Raw genomic sequence first — 19,061 nt, forward strand, 5'->3', positions numbered from 1 at the left:
ATCAACTCAGGATTTATAAAGATCTGCCACTAAACTGCATCTTAAGCTTCGCCAATGGTTTTACCATTCTACCTAAACCTGAATGGATCCCCTCTAAAACGCCAGTATAACCTAACCTAAACTAATTGTATAACTTAAAAAAATAAGATTTGTCGTGATTCTATTTCAAGATCAATTAATTAACCTAACATTATCTTTTGGTTCAACATAGTAGATTTTATTCGACTATATAAAAGCCTTATGAAAGATGTGTAATCCTTTTTTGTCATAAGCAGAATATATAAAAGCATATAAATATGACAAAAGTTTCAATATGTATTTCATAGAATCTGTTGCATATCACAGGATATAATATATATCCTGGATATATATATATGATTTAAAAAAAAAAATTAAAAATAGTTCTATACCGAAAAGCTACCGCTAGTGTAAAAAAAGGTCACTACCAAACAATTGATATTTAATAAAGTGAACACTCGTTCAATTAGACATTCGTTAAATTAAACATTCGTTAAATTTAACATTCGTTAAATTATTCATTCGTTAAATTTGATATTTGTTTTATTCTATTTTTACTGTAAGTTTTCTTTTATTCCATATATCATACCCTATGGATTCTTTAACCGTAAAAGCGATGCAAGTGATATATATGTTACACAATTTTAATATAAAGCGACCCGATATAGCCTGTAAGATTCTTATTCAGAGTCAATATTTAGGGCTGTCAATATACAAAACAAAAAAAAAAATAATCAAACCCTATTTCCCTTAAATCACTGTATTGATATGAGATATTTTTACTGCATAATTACTATATAGAGAAACTGAGGTTTAATATTTAAAGTTGTTGCTATAGCAAAAAATTTTTACATGTAAATTATTTGCAAAATTTTTGAATTAATCTGGATGATACAATATAATTTCAATATTAAAGAACATAACTATAACAATTTGATTTAGGATCATTTTGATTTAGGATTTAGGATAGTGGCTTCCACTAAAGTTAATACATTTTCTATAGACTTTATATGATGCATCAGGTGATATATAGTTAAAACTCTCACTCTAGAGCTCTAATATAAAATGATGCCAAAACAGAGATTGATCTGTTTATTACTAATCATATATCACTTTTATAATGTCGACTAATTTATCAGATATTCAAATAAATTTTTAAATTGGTTATGTATGTTTGAAGTTTCATCACACAAATTGTCTTTTAAAATAAAAATACTGGCGATTTTATTTGAAGAGCATTATTTCAAGTGAACTCCAATTATCACACTACAGGAACTAGATTATCAGTCAAAGGACATTACAAAACATTATTGTAACAAAAATTCTGAATGGAAAGCTTCAAGGAGTTTACGTTCTGATATCATTATTCACATAACTGGCTTAGAATATAAACCAATTCAATCGATTTCTTAGAGTATGCTATGTATATTGTTGTTTCGTAAATCTCAAAATTTCAGTATCAACGTAGCAAAGTAAGCAGGGTTCCACCCGTTAAAAATGAATAATAAAACAAGTAGGACAGTTGGAGAAAAGAGTAAATAACATTAATTTTTAAATGCTTCAACATATTTACAATAAATTTATAAAAATCAAAAATCATTCTTTGATATAATACTGATATTAATATCGGAGATCTAAATTGCTTATTATAAATAAATAAAAATAATAACATATAAAATACATTATTATTTTTGAAATTTGTTACTTGTATAAATTCTACAATAGCCGTAATTTTTTCTTTCATAGTTGCAAAAGAACAACATAAACTCTCGTTGAAACAAATTGGTATCAGTTTTTAAATATGTTAAATTCTTATGATTCTTTTGACATATGTTTTTTGTTGCGTTGTGACCAATACGAAATATGAAAATTGTGAACACTTAATATTAATTAATTAAAATAAAAGAAAACAAAATGAATAATAGAAGGGCAATGGTTAGCATTTTTATTTTACATATTTAAATTGCGGCTGCAGTACTGGGAAGGTCTCCCAGGACTTAGACAAAGTAAAGCACTGATATCACCGTACTCCTTCAAAGACATCCTTAAATTCTCAAAATGTAATTTAAGGCTGCTAACGTGTTTCTTTGCAGGTTATTATGGACTAAAATACCACCTTCATAAACTACAGCTATCTGCTAATTCGGAATGCAGATTATGCCTCGAAGATGAGGAAACTACCATGCATATTCTTTGTGAATGCTCAGCTTTAATAACGCTCAGAAAAAATTTGTTTTAAATGGAACTTCTGTCATCTGAACAGATTAAGAACTATTCTCTAGATTTAGTTCTAGACTTTATTCACAAAGCTTTAAAGGGCTTTGAGTAATCAATAGTGAAAATGGTACAATAGGACTCTTCTGCCCGCAGTAACGGCTGTTGGACAATTTCACGCTTAAACTTTTAATAATAATAAATACATATTTAAATTAATTCCTTTATTTATGTATTTAAAGTTAATAACAAATGAAATGCGCATATGATTTTAACGGATGACTGGAATTTTACAACATATTTCCAGTGAACATTCATAATAGACTGATTTTTGAATTTGGCTTCACTGAAACTTAAGATTTAAAATTTTTTGCGAGTAAAACCTAACTCTGAAGATTTTAATAGCATTGTTGTTACTTCATATGTTTTCTTTCGTAAATTGGGAATATTTTTTTGCTACACTGAAAGAAAACTTTACGGCTAATATTAATGATCAATAAAATTTTAAAGAAAAACTGATACTACTTGTCTACGACCCAGAAGTGCCATCCACCAACTAAGTTTCAGTCAACGTTCACAACGACAATAGGTAGGCGTTTTTGGTGGTTAGCAAGTGTGGTAAAAAATGCATGCTGGCCTATATTCGCTAAGCGAGACATTGGCAGCACTGTTGCAATCTGTCAAGTGTTATGTTTTGGCAAATAGCACATCTTGCATATGTGTACATAATATGTATAAAAATAAATAAGTAATGTAAATTGAAAATTAAAATGAATACAGAACTAGGAGGAATTTTTTCTTTTTTACCAATTTTCAGATTTATGAAATTTTTGAATTTTGTTTAAATTTGACATATAATTTTGTATGATTTTTGACATACCATATGATTGCAATATTCGTTGGAATTGCCAATGAAGGTTCACAATAGTTGGCTAATTATGTTGGTAACACTGTGGCTAGTATACAACTACTGGCCTAGATAGAGAAAATAGTGTTGTTGTTTTGCGTACATTTCGGCTAGTATAGGCCAGAAACTTGTTGTTTTTTGCCATACTTGCGAGCCACCGAAAACGCTTGATAGTATATGAATAGTAACTAATATTAAAATCGAGTATAATTTTTCTGTTTTCAAAAATAAATTAAATTTTTTCGTATTCAATTATAATTGCAAATTATATTTAAAAATTATATAAAATTTCATATAGTTTTTTATTCCAAAATCAAATCTTCAAAGAAACAAAAAACGAGGAATGTTTTGCTATGACATACAACCATTATAAAATAATCTTGTTTATCATATTTTTGAAATATTTAAATAATAAAATAATTTAAGAGATAATTACTATTGGTGTATATTAGTTTGTAACTATTTTGCGAATAATTTTTTTTCTAATGTTTTCTATATACAATACAAATAATTTTTCTTTGAGGATAAAATATTTTAAAAATATCGCAGCTAATTTTGAGCTTTATTTTATATATATTTTATTTATTAAATTTATATAAATGAATTTTTCTAAAATTTTCAATATTCAATATTTAAAATAATTAAATTTATATTTTACTAAATAATCAAATTTATTAATTTTGCGATATATGCGAGTAAATATATAAAAATTGTAACTTTTTTGTGTATTGAAATTTATTAGCAATATCTTTCTAATGAGATTTTATCTAAGCATGCATCAATTAAATGAAAACTCCTATTTATTGCAGTGAACTAAAAATGCTTGAAAAATGCTGTTTAAGATACATGGCTACTTACATAATTGCTCTGTTTGGCCTATGTTTTTATATATATATATTTTTGATTTTCACTGATCATATTTGATTTAGATGTAACAGATGTAACAGATTATTTATTACTTAACTGGAATTTTATTTTTAATTTTACTCTTATTGATTTTGTGACACTGATTATATTCCATCACAAGTTTGTTGCAAAATAATTTGTGACATTTAATAGGTGCAGCTATTGTTTCAACTTTTTACGAGTATGTTCACAACCGTGTTTATTAAATATCCGTTTTCCGAACTTTATATCAATATTCAGATTATTAGAGATTTCACTCCTAGTTTCTGGTTTATGTGGTCCTTTTTCGCGAACATTGCCAAACAAGAAAGGAAAACAATTTAAATGATAAGAGAAATTTCCAAACTATATATTCGACTTAAAGTTGCATTAAAATTTATTGCTGTTGAGTATCACCACCATTTCCTAACCCAGCTTTCGACTCAGGCGGCACCTGTTCATAATACATGATTTTATTAATTTAATTTTAAAACTAAAAAGAATATAAATATATGTATTAATAACTTTAATTTCAACAGTTTTACTTCATCGTAGTTAAACTAAATGCAACTAGCTAACATAAGTAAGTAGGGATTCATAAAGGTATGATACCTCTATTAAAATTTATATATTAATAATTTAAATACCGGCATACGCACAAACTACAATAATGAAATAAATATTTTTAAAAAAAGCATAAGCTTCAAATAAATAAAGTAATATATATTAATAAAAAATACATATATTTATGTGCTTTGTAACAGCTTTATTTTAATTGAATACCACCGAAACACCAAAACTGAAGCAACATCATTAAACAAAATAACAACATCATTAATAACAACTCTGTCGATATTTATTTTTTTTATTTCTAAGTAAAGTTAACACTAAAATAAATTTTAAAATTAACTTAGATTAAGGAACTGAAGTACTAAGTACTTCCTATTCCCTATTTCCTCCGATAAATATTGTAGTGAACTCTAAATAGTTGAGTACTTTCAATTTGCCTTTCATTAAACATTTTTTAATAAATTAAAATTATTATTTTAAAAAATATTTTTAAATTTAAGTATGCTAAAATAACTTTTACAAACTCTAATCTCTAATATAATAGTCTGTTGCAATTTTTTATCAAAATACTCAAACGGCGTCCTACAAAGTATAGTTATAAAAAAAATAATGCAAAATAAAAAAATTAAGTTTTTGGTAATATAGACCGAGTACATACTGCCAGCCAAATTGCAGTTCCATTAGGACTTTCGCGTAACAAACAGACACTTCGACAACTAATTAAGAAACTGTGACTGCCGAGCTTGTTATAACAGTAGAAGCAGATTTTTAGAAAAATACTTTCTGAACTTAATTAGATCAGTAAAAACAAAATATATCTCTTACACTACATAAACTGAACTGGATAGATTTATTTTTTTTACAGGGGTCTATTGCAAGGTTAATGGTGGTTGGTATTTATGTGAGGTGGTAGGGTATCTGCAGATCAGCCTGTACAACCAACCAACCAATCAGAAATATTATAAGCCAAAGATAACTGAATTGTGAAACAATCTAAAGTAAAGATAAAAATTGTTGACCATTTTATACACACTTTTGTATAAAATCATTTATTATCATTTAAATTTTGTCACAATCATAATTTATAAAAATAATATATAAGTAGTTGTGACACAGCTGTCTGCATAACATGGCTTCATAGTTATGATCAAAAAGAGTTTAAATTTGTCAACACTGTTTCTAGTGACAACTAAAAGCATTGCCATATCAACATGAATAAAAAGTATGCTTTATCAGCTGTCAAACTCGTTAGGCTATAATTTTTCAAGGATTTTGCTGATTGGAAAGCAAGATCCTTGTTCGAAAACACTGTAGATCTTTGACAGTTGAGTTTTTCAATTTCCAATTTGACACATGGTACCAGAAACAATGAAACATTCGCAGAGTTAGTACCATCAGTAGCTGTTTTCGTTCCTCAGAAGTTGTAAAGGGTTTAAGTAGATTCCTAGTTCTTCAGCTAATTAAATAAAACTTTCTGGAGTGATTTTTTATTTATTTTTGATAAATAATGTTACAACCGCGACATTTGGGTACATATAACATTTGAAGACTTTAAACAAACATTTCAGTGGATACTCCTTAGAAACAATTTTTTAATAAATATGACTTCTTATTATTCGACAGGAATCTAAATCAATCTGAAGCTAACCAAGACTTTCAAAATATTTTGAAATATTGTAGAATATGTTACTGCAAGGAAAGAAACCATAAAGTGTTGTCCACATAGCTTTAAGGTATTTAAGGTGTATAATTATTCGTGAATCGTTAATTGTTTATTAGCGATTCGAGCCTGAGTTTTTAAAATGGAAAAGTTAAAAGTATTGACAAAAAAAAAAAAATTTGAAAAATCAAACCTTTAAAAACGCATATTCTGTGTTATATTCAATATTGAATACATGAACTACACAGGATCTAGCATGCATGATTTAATTGTCTAGTTTTGTGGTGTCTTTATGCTTCTAATTTTAAGTCATGCATTAGAGAATACATCACTTGTTGCAGAAATTTGATCAACTTTTTTGATAATTAAAGCAATGACAAAGCTTTTTCTCTGGTAGTATGAAGTATTCACGTAAAAGTTTCCAAAGTAAACGGAATAATATATGCATGTTATGCTATAACGGTTCACTTCTTTCATAAATATGCCTTTTGAGGTGGTTATCAAACACTTACAGTCATTGTTAACGTGCAGTTATCAATTACGTCGAGGTCTCATCAACGCACGACCTTGGGGCCTCATGCGGCCCGCGGTTAATATTTGTGCGACTTGCGACATCTATGAAAATACTCTAACAAAACTAAACAAATCCTTTTTTGTCTGATATCATTTAATGTTAATAATGTTGAGATTAATTTTTCTACGTAAAAATTATAAACGGCCCTCCAACCTATTTAGTGATTTGTATTGACTCGCGATCTTATCTTGTTTGGACAGCCGTGAATTAAGTAATAATATGGGTTTGATAAATATAAAAAAGTGAAGTGTTGTGCCTGGTCCATAAAACTACATTCATGTTATGCTTAACCAAAAAATTGCCGAGAAGAAAAACTGAACTCAACATAAAAAAAAACCAGTTTTTTCTAAATCAATTAAAATAATATGTAATTTTTTTTTAAATATAACTTTTGAGTTGCGCACTACCAAAAAATATCAAGTACTAACTAATATTTTGAGTCCCCATCGTCATGGACATGTCCAAAAAGAATTTATATAAACTGCCATGATCATCCGTCATATGGCTGCATGTAAAATATGGTACTTAGGTATATGGACAATTTTTTTTCTCTATATCTCAACAGCATATTTCTAAATTTATAAAATCCGGGAAAATTTTTTTCTCTATAACTCAAATTCACATTTCTTAATTTATATAATCCATATACCTTTTATGTACAGGAAAAAGAGACAATTTTGAATGGATAGATGCGATTGTTAATTTTGGACAAGCAGTAAGCGCTGTTTTCTTTCTAATATTTTGCAGACGAAGCAAGTAATTAATAGGAAAATTTTTTACTTATAAACTACTTAAACCACACAGGGCTATTAATATTTTCTATCTGAAAAGATTTGTAGATTCGATATGCCAATTCCCGCTTAAATTAAAAGATAATGTATTGGGTTTAAAATTATATAAAGTGTAATTATTGTATTCCAAATGGTTTATAAGACTTTCTCCCTCAAAAAAATTTTTTATTTGTTTGAAAAAATAATTTTTGTGTTCTTTTTTAAAACTTTAGTTTTATAACTAAATATACATATAAGCAATTTAGCGCTCATGTTTCACATTTCAAAACAATCTCAAAACCAAATTTAAAGCAACACGACATTGAGACAACGAATAAAACAACATCGATTGACAACAAATATCAATTTTAACATATATATCTTTATATATATATATATATATAGTAGAAGTTATTATTTGTATATGATACCTTTTTGTATGAAACATCATTATAATTTCTTAAAAAGAAATTCGTAAATATGTACATAAAATCAATTTCGACACGAGCACTTATTTCGCCGTGTAAAAACTATGAAAGTCCAAAAAATCGGAAGAATCGGTTTGATTGATCTGTTGTTGTTCAAGCTAAAAGGCGCGGAGTGGTAAAAAAGTGTAAAAGAAAAATTATACAATAGTTGCATATAAATACATAGTTGTAAAATACAAAACAACGAGTTTTTAATGAAATTAGAAATTAGATTAGATAAGAGATAAGGAGATAAGAAAAGAAAAGACAAGACATTAAGTAGAATTTAAAGTGAGAAGTGACTTTAAGAATTGCATGAAATCTATGCAATTTGCTATGATTAGGTGCGGACATACAAATACATGCAATATACATGCTGCATACTTACCAGCTTCTTAAAACAATCTTCGAAGAACCCCGTCATCGAACGATATAAATGGCGTTTAACGCCGGAAAGACTATGTCCCTCATCTGGATAGATTTGCTGCTTAAAGAGAACGCCTTTATTCGTGAGTGCACGTGAGAGCATCATAGATTGCTGTACGTGCACATTGTCATCAGCGGTGCCGTGTACCAGAAGATATTGACGCTCCCGTAAGTTGTCTACATATTTGGACAAATCACCTTCCTCATATCCTTTGTAATTATCGGTAACGTTAGGAAAACTTAAGTAACGTTCAGCATAAGTACTGTCTACAATGATAGAAAAAGACAACATATTAGGAAATTTAAATGCAGCACTTAGATAAGTCTTTTAATTTAAAAATTAAGATAATTATGAAAATATATATTATACTATATATATTCTGTAATATCTAATATCTAATATATATATAATGAACATAGTATTTGAGTTCTAATTTTCAAAACTTATTTTTTGTAGTTCTTTTTTTTTTTGGAATTATTAAAAACTTTATATACATAGACTAATCTTAAAACAAATATTTAATAAAAAATGTAGTAGTAGAGATCTACAAATGCTTGTGCTGTTTGAGATGAATTTTTAGAATGTGGTGGCCTAAAAGAATCAGCTGTGGGCTACAACAGAACAAACGACAATTGATAAACAAATCGGAAAAAGAAAGTATGTGTGGTTGGACCATGATCTACGCTTTAGTGAAATCACGCATGCCTCTCTACAATGGAATCGCGATCGACCAAAGACTACTTGGAGAAAAATAATCAATAGAGAATTCGCAAATTTTTTAGTGAACTAAGAACTATACCTCTTTCTTGAGTTTATATTGTTGAACACGTTAATAATAATAATAATATAGAGATCTACAAATAGTTCTAAGCGATGTTTTGAACTGAGTTAATCAGGAAAATTAAAGGAAAAAAAATTCATAAGCAATAATTTTTATCAACTTTTTGTTGAAATTATAACAGCTTAGATACAAACATTATAACTAGTTATAGTTGCTATAACATGCCATTATCCAGTGTGGACAATTTGTTAATACTGTTGATCACTCATTTTAAATAATTTTAAATGTCTTGATATATATTAAGAACATTGTGACATAGAATTCAACAGATTGGTGAGACAATAAAAAGATATGTCATTGAAGTCGAGACATGAAATAATACAATCAGACAATTAAGCTTAGTCGATATTACTTAAATAACAACTTTTATAGGAATAGCAAAAAATTCAAATACATCATATCATATTGATACTACCATATTGACAGATAGGTCATTAAAGCACATTAAATGTTATGCCCGATTCGATTTGAAATAAAAATACTTATTTAGATTATAATATCTAAGTCTTTTCATTTCCCTAAAAGTGATTCTACTCCCTATGCTCCATTATATGAAATACTGTTAGAATGCTTTTATAGAAATGATATTCAGTTTGCTTGGCGATCTAGTTTTTAACTGACCTATAATATCTATGAATTATGGTATCCTTCAATATCTATTTGTGATATCATATTCTATTACGCAAATGGATTTCATTTAAATGAAGTAGACGATTATATAGTCAACTACATGCAGCTGTAGTTTACACAGATCAGTTTAGATTTGAATGCAGCTGCATATTAACCGATTTTTAGTCACTTGTTCTTATAAATTTTAATAAACTTCATTGTATATAGCTGCCATATAAAACCGGCAGGTAACTCCGCCGTCACCTCTTTTTCTTGTAAAAAAAAAAACATTTCTAAATTTTATTAAATTTTATTTAGAATAGTTACACGACTTAGATTTAGATATAGCTGCTATTTAAACTGATACTTATATTTAAACGACCAATTATTTTAATTTCAGCGTACTTCATTTCAAATAAGTACTTGACTATATATAAAATACATGTGTATTAGTTATTCTATATAATTAATTTTATATATACACACATTTAAGCGTATGAGATATAATTCTATCCCTTACTTAGGCAAGACTAAAGTGTTAGATTATATAACAGCTATATTCAAATCGATTCGCAGACTATTCTTTAGAATAGGGGGCACTTACGCTGTCTTGCAAACTTATTTCAAGGTGCACGAAATTCACAGCTTGCGTGAGTTTGCCATGAATAATAACAAAATGCACGTACAAAGTTTCTTCCAATGGCTTGCAACGCAACAAAAAAGGAAAAAAAATAGCTGTATTGACATCTGTTGCTTCTCATGTGGATGTGGTATGCTGCAAAAACAGCTGTTTTATTTTATTTAGTATAGCATTCTTGCATTTCATGCACCTCGCAATGACTTTGCAAAACAGTGTTAATACTCCGCATTTCTTTATTATGTTTGTATCGTCGTATTATTAATTGCAAATAATTGCAATGATTTGATTTGATAGACTTTATGAAGTTGCAATCATTTAGATTGCATTTTTCTTCAGAAAAAAAAACTGAAATTATTTAGCAACAAAGTGGAAGAATATGACAAAATGAAGCACATCTCAAATCAAAGCCGATTTACGGAAATTGATTCTAATTGAAAATTGTAAGGCGGTGGCAACCCTGATGAGAAGAGAAGTTAATTGTTGGTTAATTATTAATAATTAAAACATTAAAATAAGTAAAGTGAATTACATATTTCAATAATTAAGAAAATAGAATAATAATCAATTTTTAATCTAGTATTCATAAAATATTTGGAATATTTTATTCAAAAGTATTTGTTTCAAATCAATAATTTTTTTTTTTTTGTGAAACAATATTTATCATGTAATAGCTTCAATTTCATAGACTTTTTGAGATTGCAATCATTTCGATTGCATTTCTCTCCAGAAAAATGAAAACTGAAATCATCCTGCAACAAGGTGGGAGAATACGAGAAAATGATTTTATACTTCCTTGCATTGCTTATCTCAAATCAAAACAGATTTATGGAAAATAATTTTAATAGAAAATAAAGTAATCAATTTTTAGTCTAGTATTCAAAAAATTTTTAGAATATTTCATTTAAAAGAAATTGTTTTTCAAAACAGATATTCTTTTCAAAAACAAAAATTATCGTGGATTGTTTTTTTTTAGAAAGTTTGTGTTATCTGGCTAACGTATCAATAACAACATTATGTCTTCTGATGATGATGTATGGCACACTGTTGAATCTAGCCGTGGAAAGGCTAAATCCAAGAAGCAGATGAAGCAGAAACAGGTTGTGCGTACTGCTCCAGCAGTGGTAAGTCCAATAGGACCAATGGTTCCAATTGAAACAGTGACCCAAGGACAGCTTCGTTGTAAGTTAAAATCGTCTTTTAAGAATGTAATAGATATATAACAAATAATTTATTTAAACACATTTTTTAATTTCTTATAAAGCATAATTAGTATAAATTTTTAAAAACAGTAGCATCGTGATTTGGGGACAATTACATGGAAAATTATTCATATTTCACTATTATAAATAACTTTCAATATTACCTCACAATTTATTATGGGTTTACTATGAATTTTGTATAATCAATGTTTTTGCTGCAGATTTGATATATGTTATTGCAAGTTTCATTTATTTAGGACGTTTGTATTGTATAAAAACTCCATAAATACGGACCTTTGACTAGAAAGATTGTAAAGCACTTACAAGATATCACTTATCACATGTTGTTATTTGTGAAATATAGTAGGATCTGAGGGATCTAGCAAGCAAAAAGCAAAATCATCCTTCTATTTTAGTAGGACCCATCAAAAATGACAGAATTGATTAGATTATTTAATAATGAGAATAGTAATGATAATTATGATAATAACGAGATAATGAGAAAGTTTGTCGATGTAAGAAAACAGGACTCTTAAACTATTCATTACAAGAGTTCATAGAATTGTTCACGCAGTAGACTGTAGACACTTATTAATCTGGCTCAGATTTGTGATAGTGTAACAAATAAACAGAAAAATGACGTTATAATATTTTGAGCTGTATTTTCGGCATATATCAGAGTAGTCAAGTTCATAAAGATTAAGTAACTATTAAAAAAGTAGATAAATTGAAACTTTGATAATTTTTAGTTTCTAAAAATTTCAGATATTGATAAATTGATACATATGAGTCGGTACAGCAGTGTAAAAAGTACACTGATGTATTAAGAAATAAATTTATATATATATATATATATATTCAGTAGAATATCTCGTAAAATCTGAAGATACTTCTTTGGTGCAAACGTGTGGTCTATTGTCAGAGTAGTTGAAATTATAGGTTACGAAAGGAAATTTTTTGTCGAAACAAATCATTAAATCAAAAAACTCCAAAGCAGTTTTTCCAGAAAGCTTCGCCATAAAATTGGTTTTTGAATTTTTGATATATATGCTTTCTTTTGTGTAGATTTTTATTTAACACACTTGTATTATATTAATATGTTGAGTTTTTATTATAGTCAATCAACCAACAAATAAGCAGATGTTGTCATCAGGAAATGTTAATAAACTATCCGAAAATACAGATGCAGGTCGTCATAAGACTTTGTCTATGGAGATTGCCAAGCTGATTGTAAAGGGCCGTGAAGCTAAAGGTATAAGCCAAAAGGAATTAGCTGCTGTAAGTGTTCATACCTATTATTATAATCAAATATATGACTAAAATTTTAATTTATTACTATTTTAAAATAATTTAGAAAATTTACGAAAGACTGCAAGTTGTTGTCGAGTATGAAACCGGTAAGGCTATACCTGATAGTAAGATATTATCAAAAATTGAGAAAGTAATAGAAATAAAGTTACTTGGAAAAAACATCGGAGATAAGTTGGTTCGTTTTCCAAAGACAGGCGGTGCTGAATTAGTCCTAAAAGGTGGAAAGAGCGCTAGAGGTGGAGCACGCAAAATATAAATTACTGTTTGACATATATTTAGGGTGTAGTATGAAAAAATACCACACACGCAAATTATTTTTGTTATTATTCGGCGATAATAGTTTTTTTTCGATTTCCTAAAATTATACGTGTCTTATCCGAATATACAATAGATTCAATAGATTACAATAAATTATTTAGATACATGAACATCCATGTAACTTCAGGGCAGCTTATCGTTTGATATAACGGTTGTAATTATCTACTAAAATAAATTGCTAAACTAAAACAGTGTAAAAAATTTTTTGTATTTATTACTATTTTTTATAGTTAATAATTTTTAGTTTTTTTGAAAACAATATAGTATTCTTATAATGTATAAATTACAAGAAAACATCGGATCATAGGTATGTATATATTTTCACAGATTTTTAACTGGATGTCAGATAGGAGTCAGAAATATATCATAATTTGTTGTGAAATATTTACTTTTATCACACTTTCTTATCTTAGTTCCTATATATTACTTAATTTCTAATAACATTGGTAAGAAGATCCCAAGTTCTTAGAATCGCAGTTTTAAGCTACAAGCCTTGGTAGCTTGGTATAGAATTTAAGTCAAAAATTAAATAAGAATACAGACAATTCTATAAGTTTAATATTATTTCATGTCAAATTACTAATACGACAAGTTGATAATAATTGTTGACTGCATGAAGCGTTACTGTATTGAATTTGCTCCAATGGACATGAAAAACATAAGTCACAGAAAAAATTAAACAGTTAAAATCAAAAGAATAAGTGGTGTAGAGCTTATTAGGGAAATCTGGATTTATATATCGTGCCACTTTGAAAACTCATAAAAATGAGTCTGACAATAACAACACAAGATCTGTTAGGGTCACATGATCTGCGAGGTTATGCTTTAAAAAAAAAGAAAAGAGTTCAAAAAGTAGTAAAAACTACTGACGAAAGAATCGGAAGATAGTCAGTAAAAATTTAGCAAAAGAAAAAGTGAATACTAGTTTACAAAAGCTTACAGGAAAGTATACGAAGAGTTGAGGAAACAAGGACGCGATTATTATTGTAAATGGAATACTGTAATACCACTAGCTTTGGATACCTACTACATATAACTATTCTTTAGATAAGCCTTGGTTTTAGTAGCATTATCTTTGATTTACTTATAGCTGGTGACTAATTTAGTTGTTGTATAAGTCATTTAAGAATTTGAGTACCCTGTATTTCGATTTTTTATCGAGACCTAAAATACTCTTGAAAGAAAGATCTTTAAAACTGCATAAAATGATTTCGATTGTAAGTGTTAGATTGTAAGTCTACGCTATGTAATTTATGGTCGATCTCCATTTCTGCACCCTTGAGGATTCCCGTAACACCCTTGCGCCGTAACAGACTATTATTCTAGGATGTCAATTTTTTAAAAATTGTAAGTAAACACTTATTGCTACGTGCTTGGAATTTCATTGTAACAGTTCTTGATGAATGCCACGTTTCATATTCATATAGTAAAACAGATTTGATGCAAGAAGAGTAGATCAGTATTTTGCTCTAAATGCAGTACACGGATTCTGTTGTTCATATCAGCTAAAGTAAAGTGAATTTTAGCTAGAATTTCTCTGGCTTGAAGTGCAAATCATACCAATTTACGCATAACTGTATCGAAAGCCTTCATAAAGTCAATGACGAATAGATATAGTGACGAGTTAAGTTAGAGCGATTGTGTGATAATGACGCGAATGGTATTAATATGGTCAACCCAAGATCTTTTAGGAATAAAACCAGCCTGGCTTGTATTTTTTAGGTTCGTGAAATGTTCCGATATTCTGTCTAAGATATTCTGGTTAAATATTTTCTGAAACAGAAGGATTTATGCTTAGTCCATGTGGATTGTTGAAGTTGTGAGTGTCCCTATTTTTAGTAATTTTAACTATAAGGGACTTTTCCAGTCGGTTGGAGTGCCTTCGGTCACGCATACCTCACGAAAAAGTGTACAAGTATACCCAATTCCAGGAGATTTCTTGTTTTTAAGTTTATTAATAGCTGCGCAAATTTCTAATATCGTATGAACATATACATTGATGTGTCTAGACTTGTTTAGCTTTTTTGACCTAGAACAAATCATTTGCAGTGTGCATTCGATCTTTTGAAATGGAAAAAATGCAGTAACGAAAAGAAATATGTTTTTTTCTTTTGACAAAATGTGTATATTTTTTTTTTGCAAACATTCGTTTAGACATTATAAATATTTGATGGGGCAGTTAAACGTCGTCTCCTAATTTTCTTGGTACGTCAATATGACAACGGATTTTACTATAGTCGGCTATTTCGATATAAATCACTTTTCCAACTATCAATATTTCAAGTTGTTGAGACACTATAACAATATATTAACTAAATATATGATATGTTGTATTATATGATATTTTTACCAAGAATAGCGTTAGAAGGTTCGAATACTTGTTGTTATTTATGTTCGTGTAAAAGTTTTTAACTTTAGACTTCATGAACTAAGTTATATCCACATTAAGCAAAGTGGAAAGAGTTATTTAAAATAGCTGCAATCCATTGTCAATAGAAGTACCCACAAAATTAGACTCTTTAGAACTCTTTTTATAATCATATTTTTATAATTTATGATGTGTAAACGTCAAATTTTCAGTTGGAAAAAGATTCTGAAACACACTTAGCAATATCTATTGGTATATTCCAACAGATCCTTCTGATGATATTTGTTAATGACCCAATATCTTTTAACGGTCTTTTAGACTTTAATTACGTATAAGCCATTCCCATACAGTCTCAATTGAATTGAAGCAAGCATAATAAGAAAGTCACTTCAATAATTATATGTTTTGATTTGGTATCCTGGTTTTTACTTAGGGAGCTGTATGAATTGGGATGTTATATTGGAAAATTTTTGATTTCCGAATTTTGTTTGTAAATGTATTGTATTAAGATTTTATTATTTTTATGACATGAATTTAAATTATTTTGACCATGTCACTGTTAAAGTATATACAAACCAGAAAACTGCAATGAGTACTCAACACTAGAATCATACTCGAACCATTGACTCTTTTACGCATATAAGGTTCCACCAGTTTCGTACATACAGTTGATAGTACTTAAATTGATTTGTACTCTGCGCATAAAATACTCATAAACACCGACATTCGACACAAAAATGATGCAAATGATTTATGAATCATTCATGAGTAATACTCACGGTCGGCAAAAATTTGGTTGTTGTTGTTTACTGTGCATATAATTTTCTACTAAAACAACCCCTAAATTAATACGCAGATAATATTTAAGAACACAAACAAGACACATGTATTTACAATGCTGGCAACAACAACACACAACACAAAAATTTTTTTTTAGCAAGGTCACAAAAAATGCGCTAAATTGAATGCTACAAGTCATTCGAGTCATTCATTTTCGTTGATTATATTCATACTCACCCACCTGAGTATATGCTATAATTCATGAATCATTTTACCATTTATGTTACTCTACTTAGAAATGTGTGGCGAATGTGAATGCATATAAGCAATGTGTGAGAAAAATATTTATATGCATTTAGATTTGGTTTTTTATGAATGTACTCTGAGTGTTGAAATTATGACTCGTTCAAGTTCTCTGATGATGATGATATATTTTTTTGAGACAATATAATCCAAACAGAAATTAGTCACAACGGTAATATAATATTTCTCTTGCCCGCTATATTATTAATAAAAGAAGACATCTGATTGTGATTATTTAGTAATCCGAAGGAAAATATAATTTTTGTTCATATTTGAAAGCATGTCAGTGTATATCTGATGTCAGTCGAGCTAAACAAAATTAAAAAATTATCGAGATTTTGAAAACCAAATAGAATAGCGATTGTTTTCAAATTTTCCTATAGAAATTTTGAATATGCAAATGGTTTTCTTAGGAAAAAATTATCGTCAATGAGGTAGTTACACTGAAGTATCGCAACACTATCGCAAAATCAATTAAAGTTTAATTGCTGTCGATAGTATCTCCCACCAAAATTTTAAATCTTTCATCTGTTTATCATATATAGACGTTTATGCTGCTGTATCTAAAACCTCAATCAACTTGTTCAACCAAACCAAAGACTACTATCACATTTTTTATTATGACTCATTTTTTGTACTTTTTAGGACTGCTAGTATATTAATTAAAAAGTAACAAAAGTAGGCTAGCTTGTATTTAAAATGGCACCAATTTCGTGGGTTGTTACTTTTAAAAATATTCTGAAGTTTTTTATTTTTTATCTTGTAGACCGATTTAGTTTGTTATAAGCGATATTTGTAATTTATCAGTTCTTACAAAGCCATATAATCTTTTTTAAAGTAAGTATGCAATATATGTAAGAAAAAGTATTCCATTATATAGTATGATATCACTTACCATATAGTTTCCAATTGGTGACAGGTGATACACTAATACCACATTGAAATATGGATTGAGCACCAGCTAAAGCTAGTGCTGCCGTGTAACCACCGTAACTCCATCCCCATACGCCCATTCGTCTACCATCGATAAAGTGTAAATTGTCACGTAAATATTCGCTTACCTCTAACTGGTCTGAAACTTCAACAGTGCCTAAGCGTTTATAAATTTCATGTAGCAACTGATAGCCTTGACCAGCTGAGCCACGTCCATCAATTTCAATAACAATATAATCTTTACTACCAGCTAGATATGTATTCCAATCAACATGCCATTTCTCAGTAACCAATTGAGTGCCTGGCCCTGAATATACATGCAAAATGGTGGGATAACGAGTGATTTCATCCTCTCGCAATACTGGTGGCAAATGGAGTCGCACCTGAGCATGGTAACCACCTGAAATCATGACTGGAAACGTTTTAACTTGCGGCAAAGCGGTGCGCAAAATTTTTTCTCTCAGACGCGTATTATTTTGAATGGTCAACAGTAGTTCCAGGATCTCCGTTTTATCAGTATTTGATGATATTCGTTCATTAGATGCTCGTTCTCGTTCACTATTGACTATTCCATAAATACCTGATGTGGGCACCAGTGGTCCTAAACATTCTATGAGCACATATTTTGCTTGTAAGGCAACTGGAAACTGAGCTGTGTGATAAAGGCATTCATTAAATGTTTGAGTCGAGTGCAACGTTTTAGTGCGTCTATGTTCAGGTGATAACGTCGGTGGTGGAAGTGTTAAACGTTCTTCTGAATCTTCCCAGTCATCATCCCAAGCAGTTACCAGTTTCGGTGGGGGCTTTGTATGCCCTTCATTATTACCATTTCCACTACGTAATTGCTCAGGGCATGTAAGACATTCAGGTGCTTGTAAAGGTGAACCATGTCGTGGCGGCAGTGCCGACACCCTATATAAGTGTTGTTGAGCCGGCAGTCGTTCAGGTGTGCCCAAAAAGTAACTGAAGTGCAATTTAAAAAGAAAAAATAATTAATATCATATTAGTGATTCTGATTGCCACATGTGAACATTAGTATTCTTGCTTACATCCAATTATCAATTTGGTCCCAATGAAGTAAACGATTAACTTCGAATTGTCCGTGCGTAAGTGGTAGTACACGTTTCTTAGACACGTGCACATGAACGATGTGGCGAAAGTAGCCTACAATGAATGACAACAATGTTTCACAATGGAGCAAGATTTGTAAATATGGTACATTCAAAATGTATTAAATGAATATATATATGGTGGTTGAGTACATATG

General features: G+C 29.2%; 2 protein-coding genes across 6 annotated transcripts in view; one reads left to right on the top strand and one right to left on the bottom strand.

Annotated features, from left to right (window-relative positions):
- The window catches only part of LOC119661962 (endothelial differentiation-related factor 1-like), a 14,611-nt gene extending 1,012 nt beyond the window's left edge, over positions 1–13,599 (top strand). For 3 of the 5 annotated variants that reach the window (XM_038071487.1, XM_038071488.1, XM_038071486.1), the window contains 3 exons: positions 11,556–11,761; positions 12,899–13,059; positions 13,136–13,599. In XM_038071487.1, the coding sequence (XP_037927415.1) occupies positions 11,596–11,761; positions 12,899–13,059; positions 13,136–13,348 (540 nt within the window). In that variant the 5' untranslated portion in view covers positions 11,556–11,595 and the 3' untranslated portion in view covers positions 13,349–13,599. The other 2 variants (XM_038071489.1, XM_038071490.1) reach the window with 2 other exon arrangements.
- Positions 4,069–19,061, bottom strand: part of LOC119688526 (prolyl endopeptidase FAP) — a 28,704-nt gene continuing 13,711 nt past the window's right edge. The window contains exons 11-14 of the mRNA XM_038103200.1: positions 18,844–18,958; positions 17,757–18,757; positions 8,454–8,758; positions 4,069–4,478 (exon numbers count right to left, since the gene is read on the bottom strand). Coding sequence (XP_037959128.1) covers positions 4,422–4,478; positions 8,454–8,758; positions 17,757–18,757; positions 18,844–18,958 — 1,478 coding nt within the window. The 3' untranslated portion in view covers positions 4,069–4,421. The remainder of the gene's footprint in view (positions 4,479–8,453; positions 8,759–17,756; positions 18,758–18,843; positions 18,959–19,061) is intronic.

Source organism: Teleopsis dalmanni, chromosome X (assembly GCF_002237135.1).
Source record: "Teleopsis dalmanni isolate 2A chromosome X, ASM223713v2, whole genome shotgun sequence".
In the NCBI taxonomy this organism is placed as follows: Eukaryota; Metazoa; Arthropoda; class Insecta; order Diptera; family Diopsidae; genus Teleopsis; species Teleopsis dalmanni.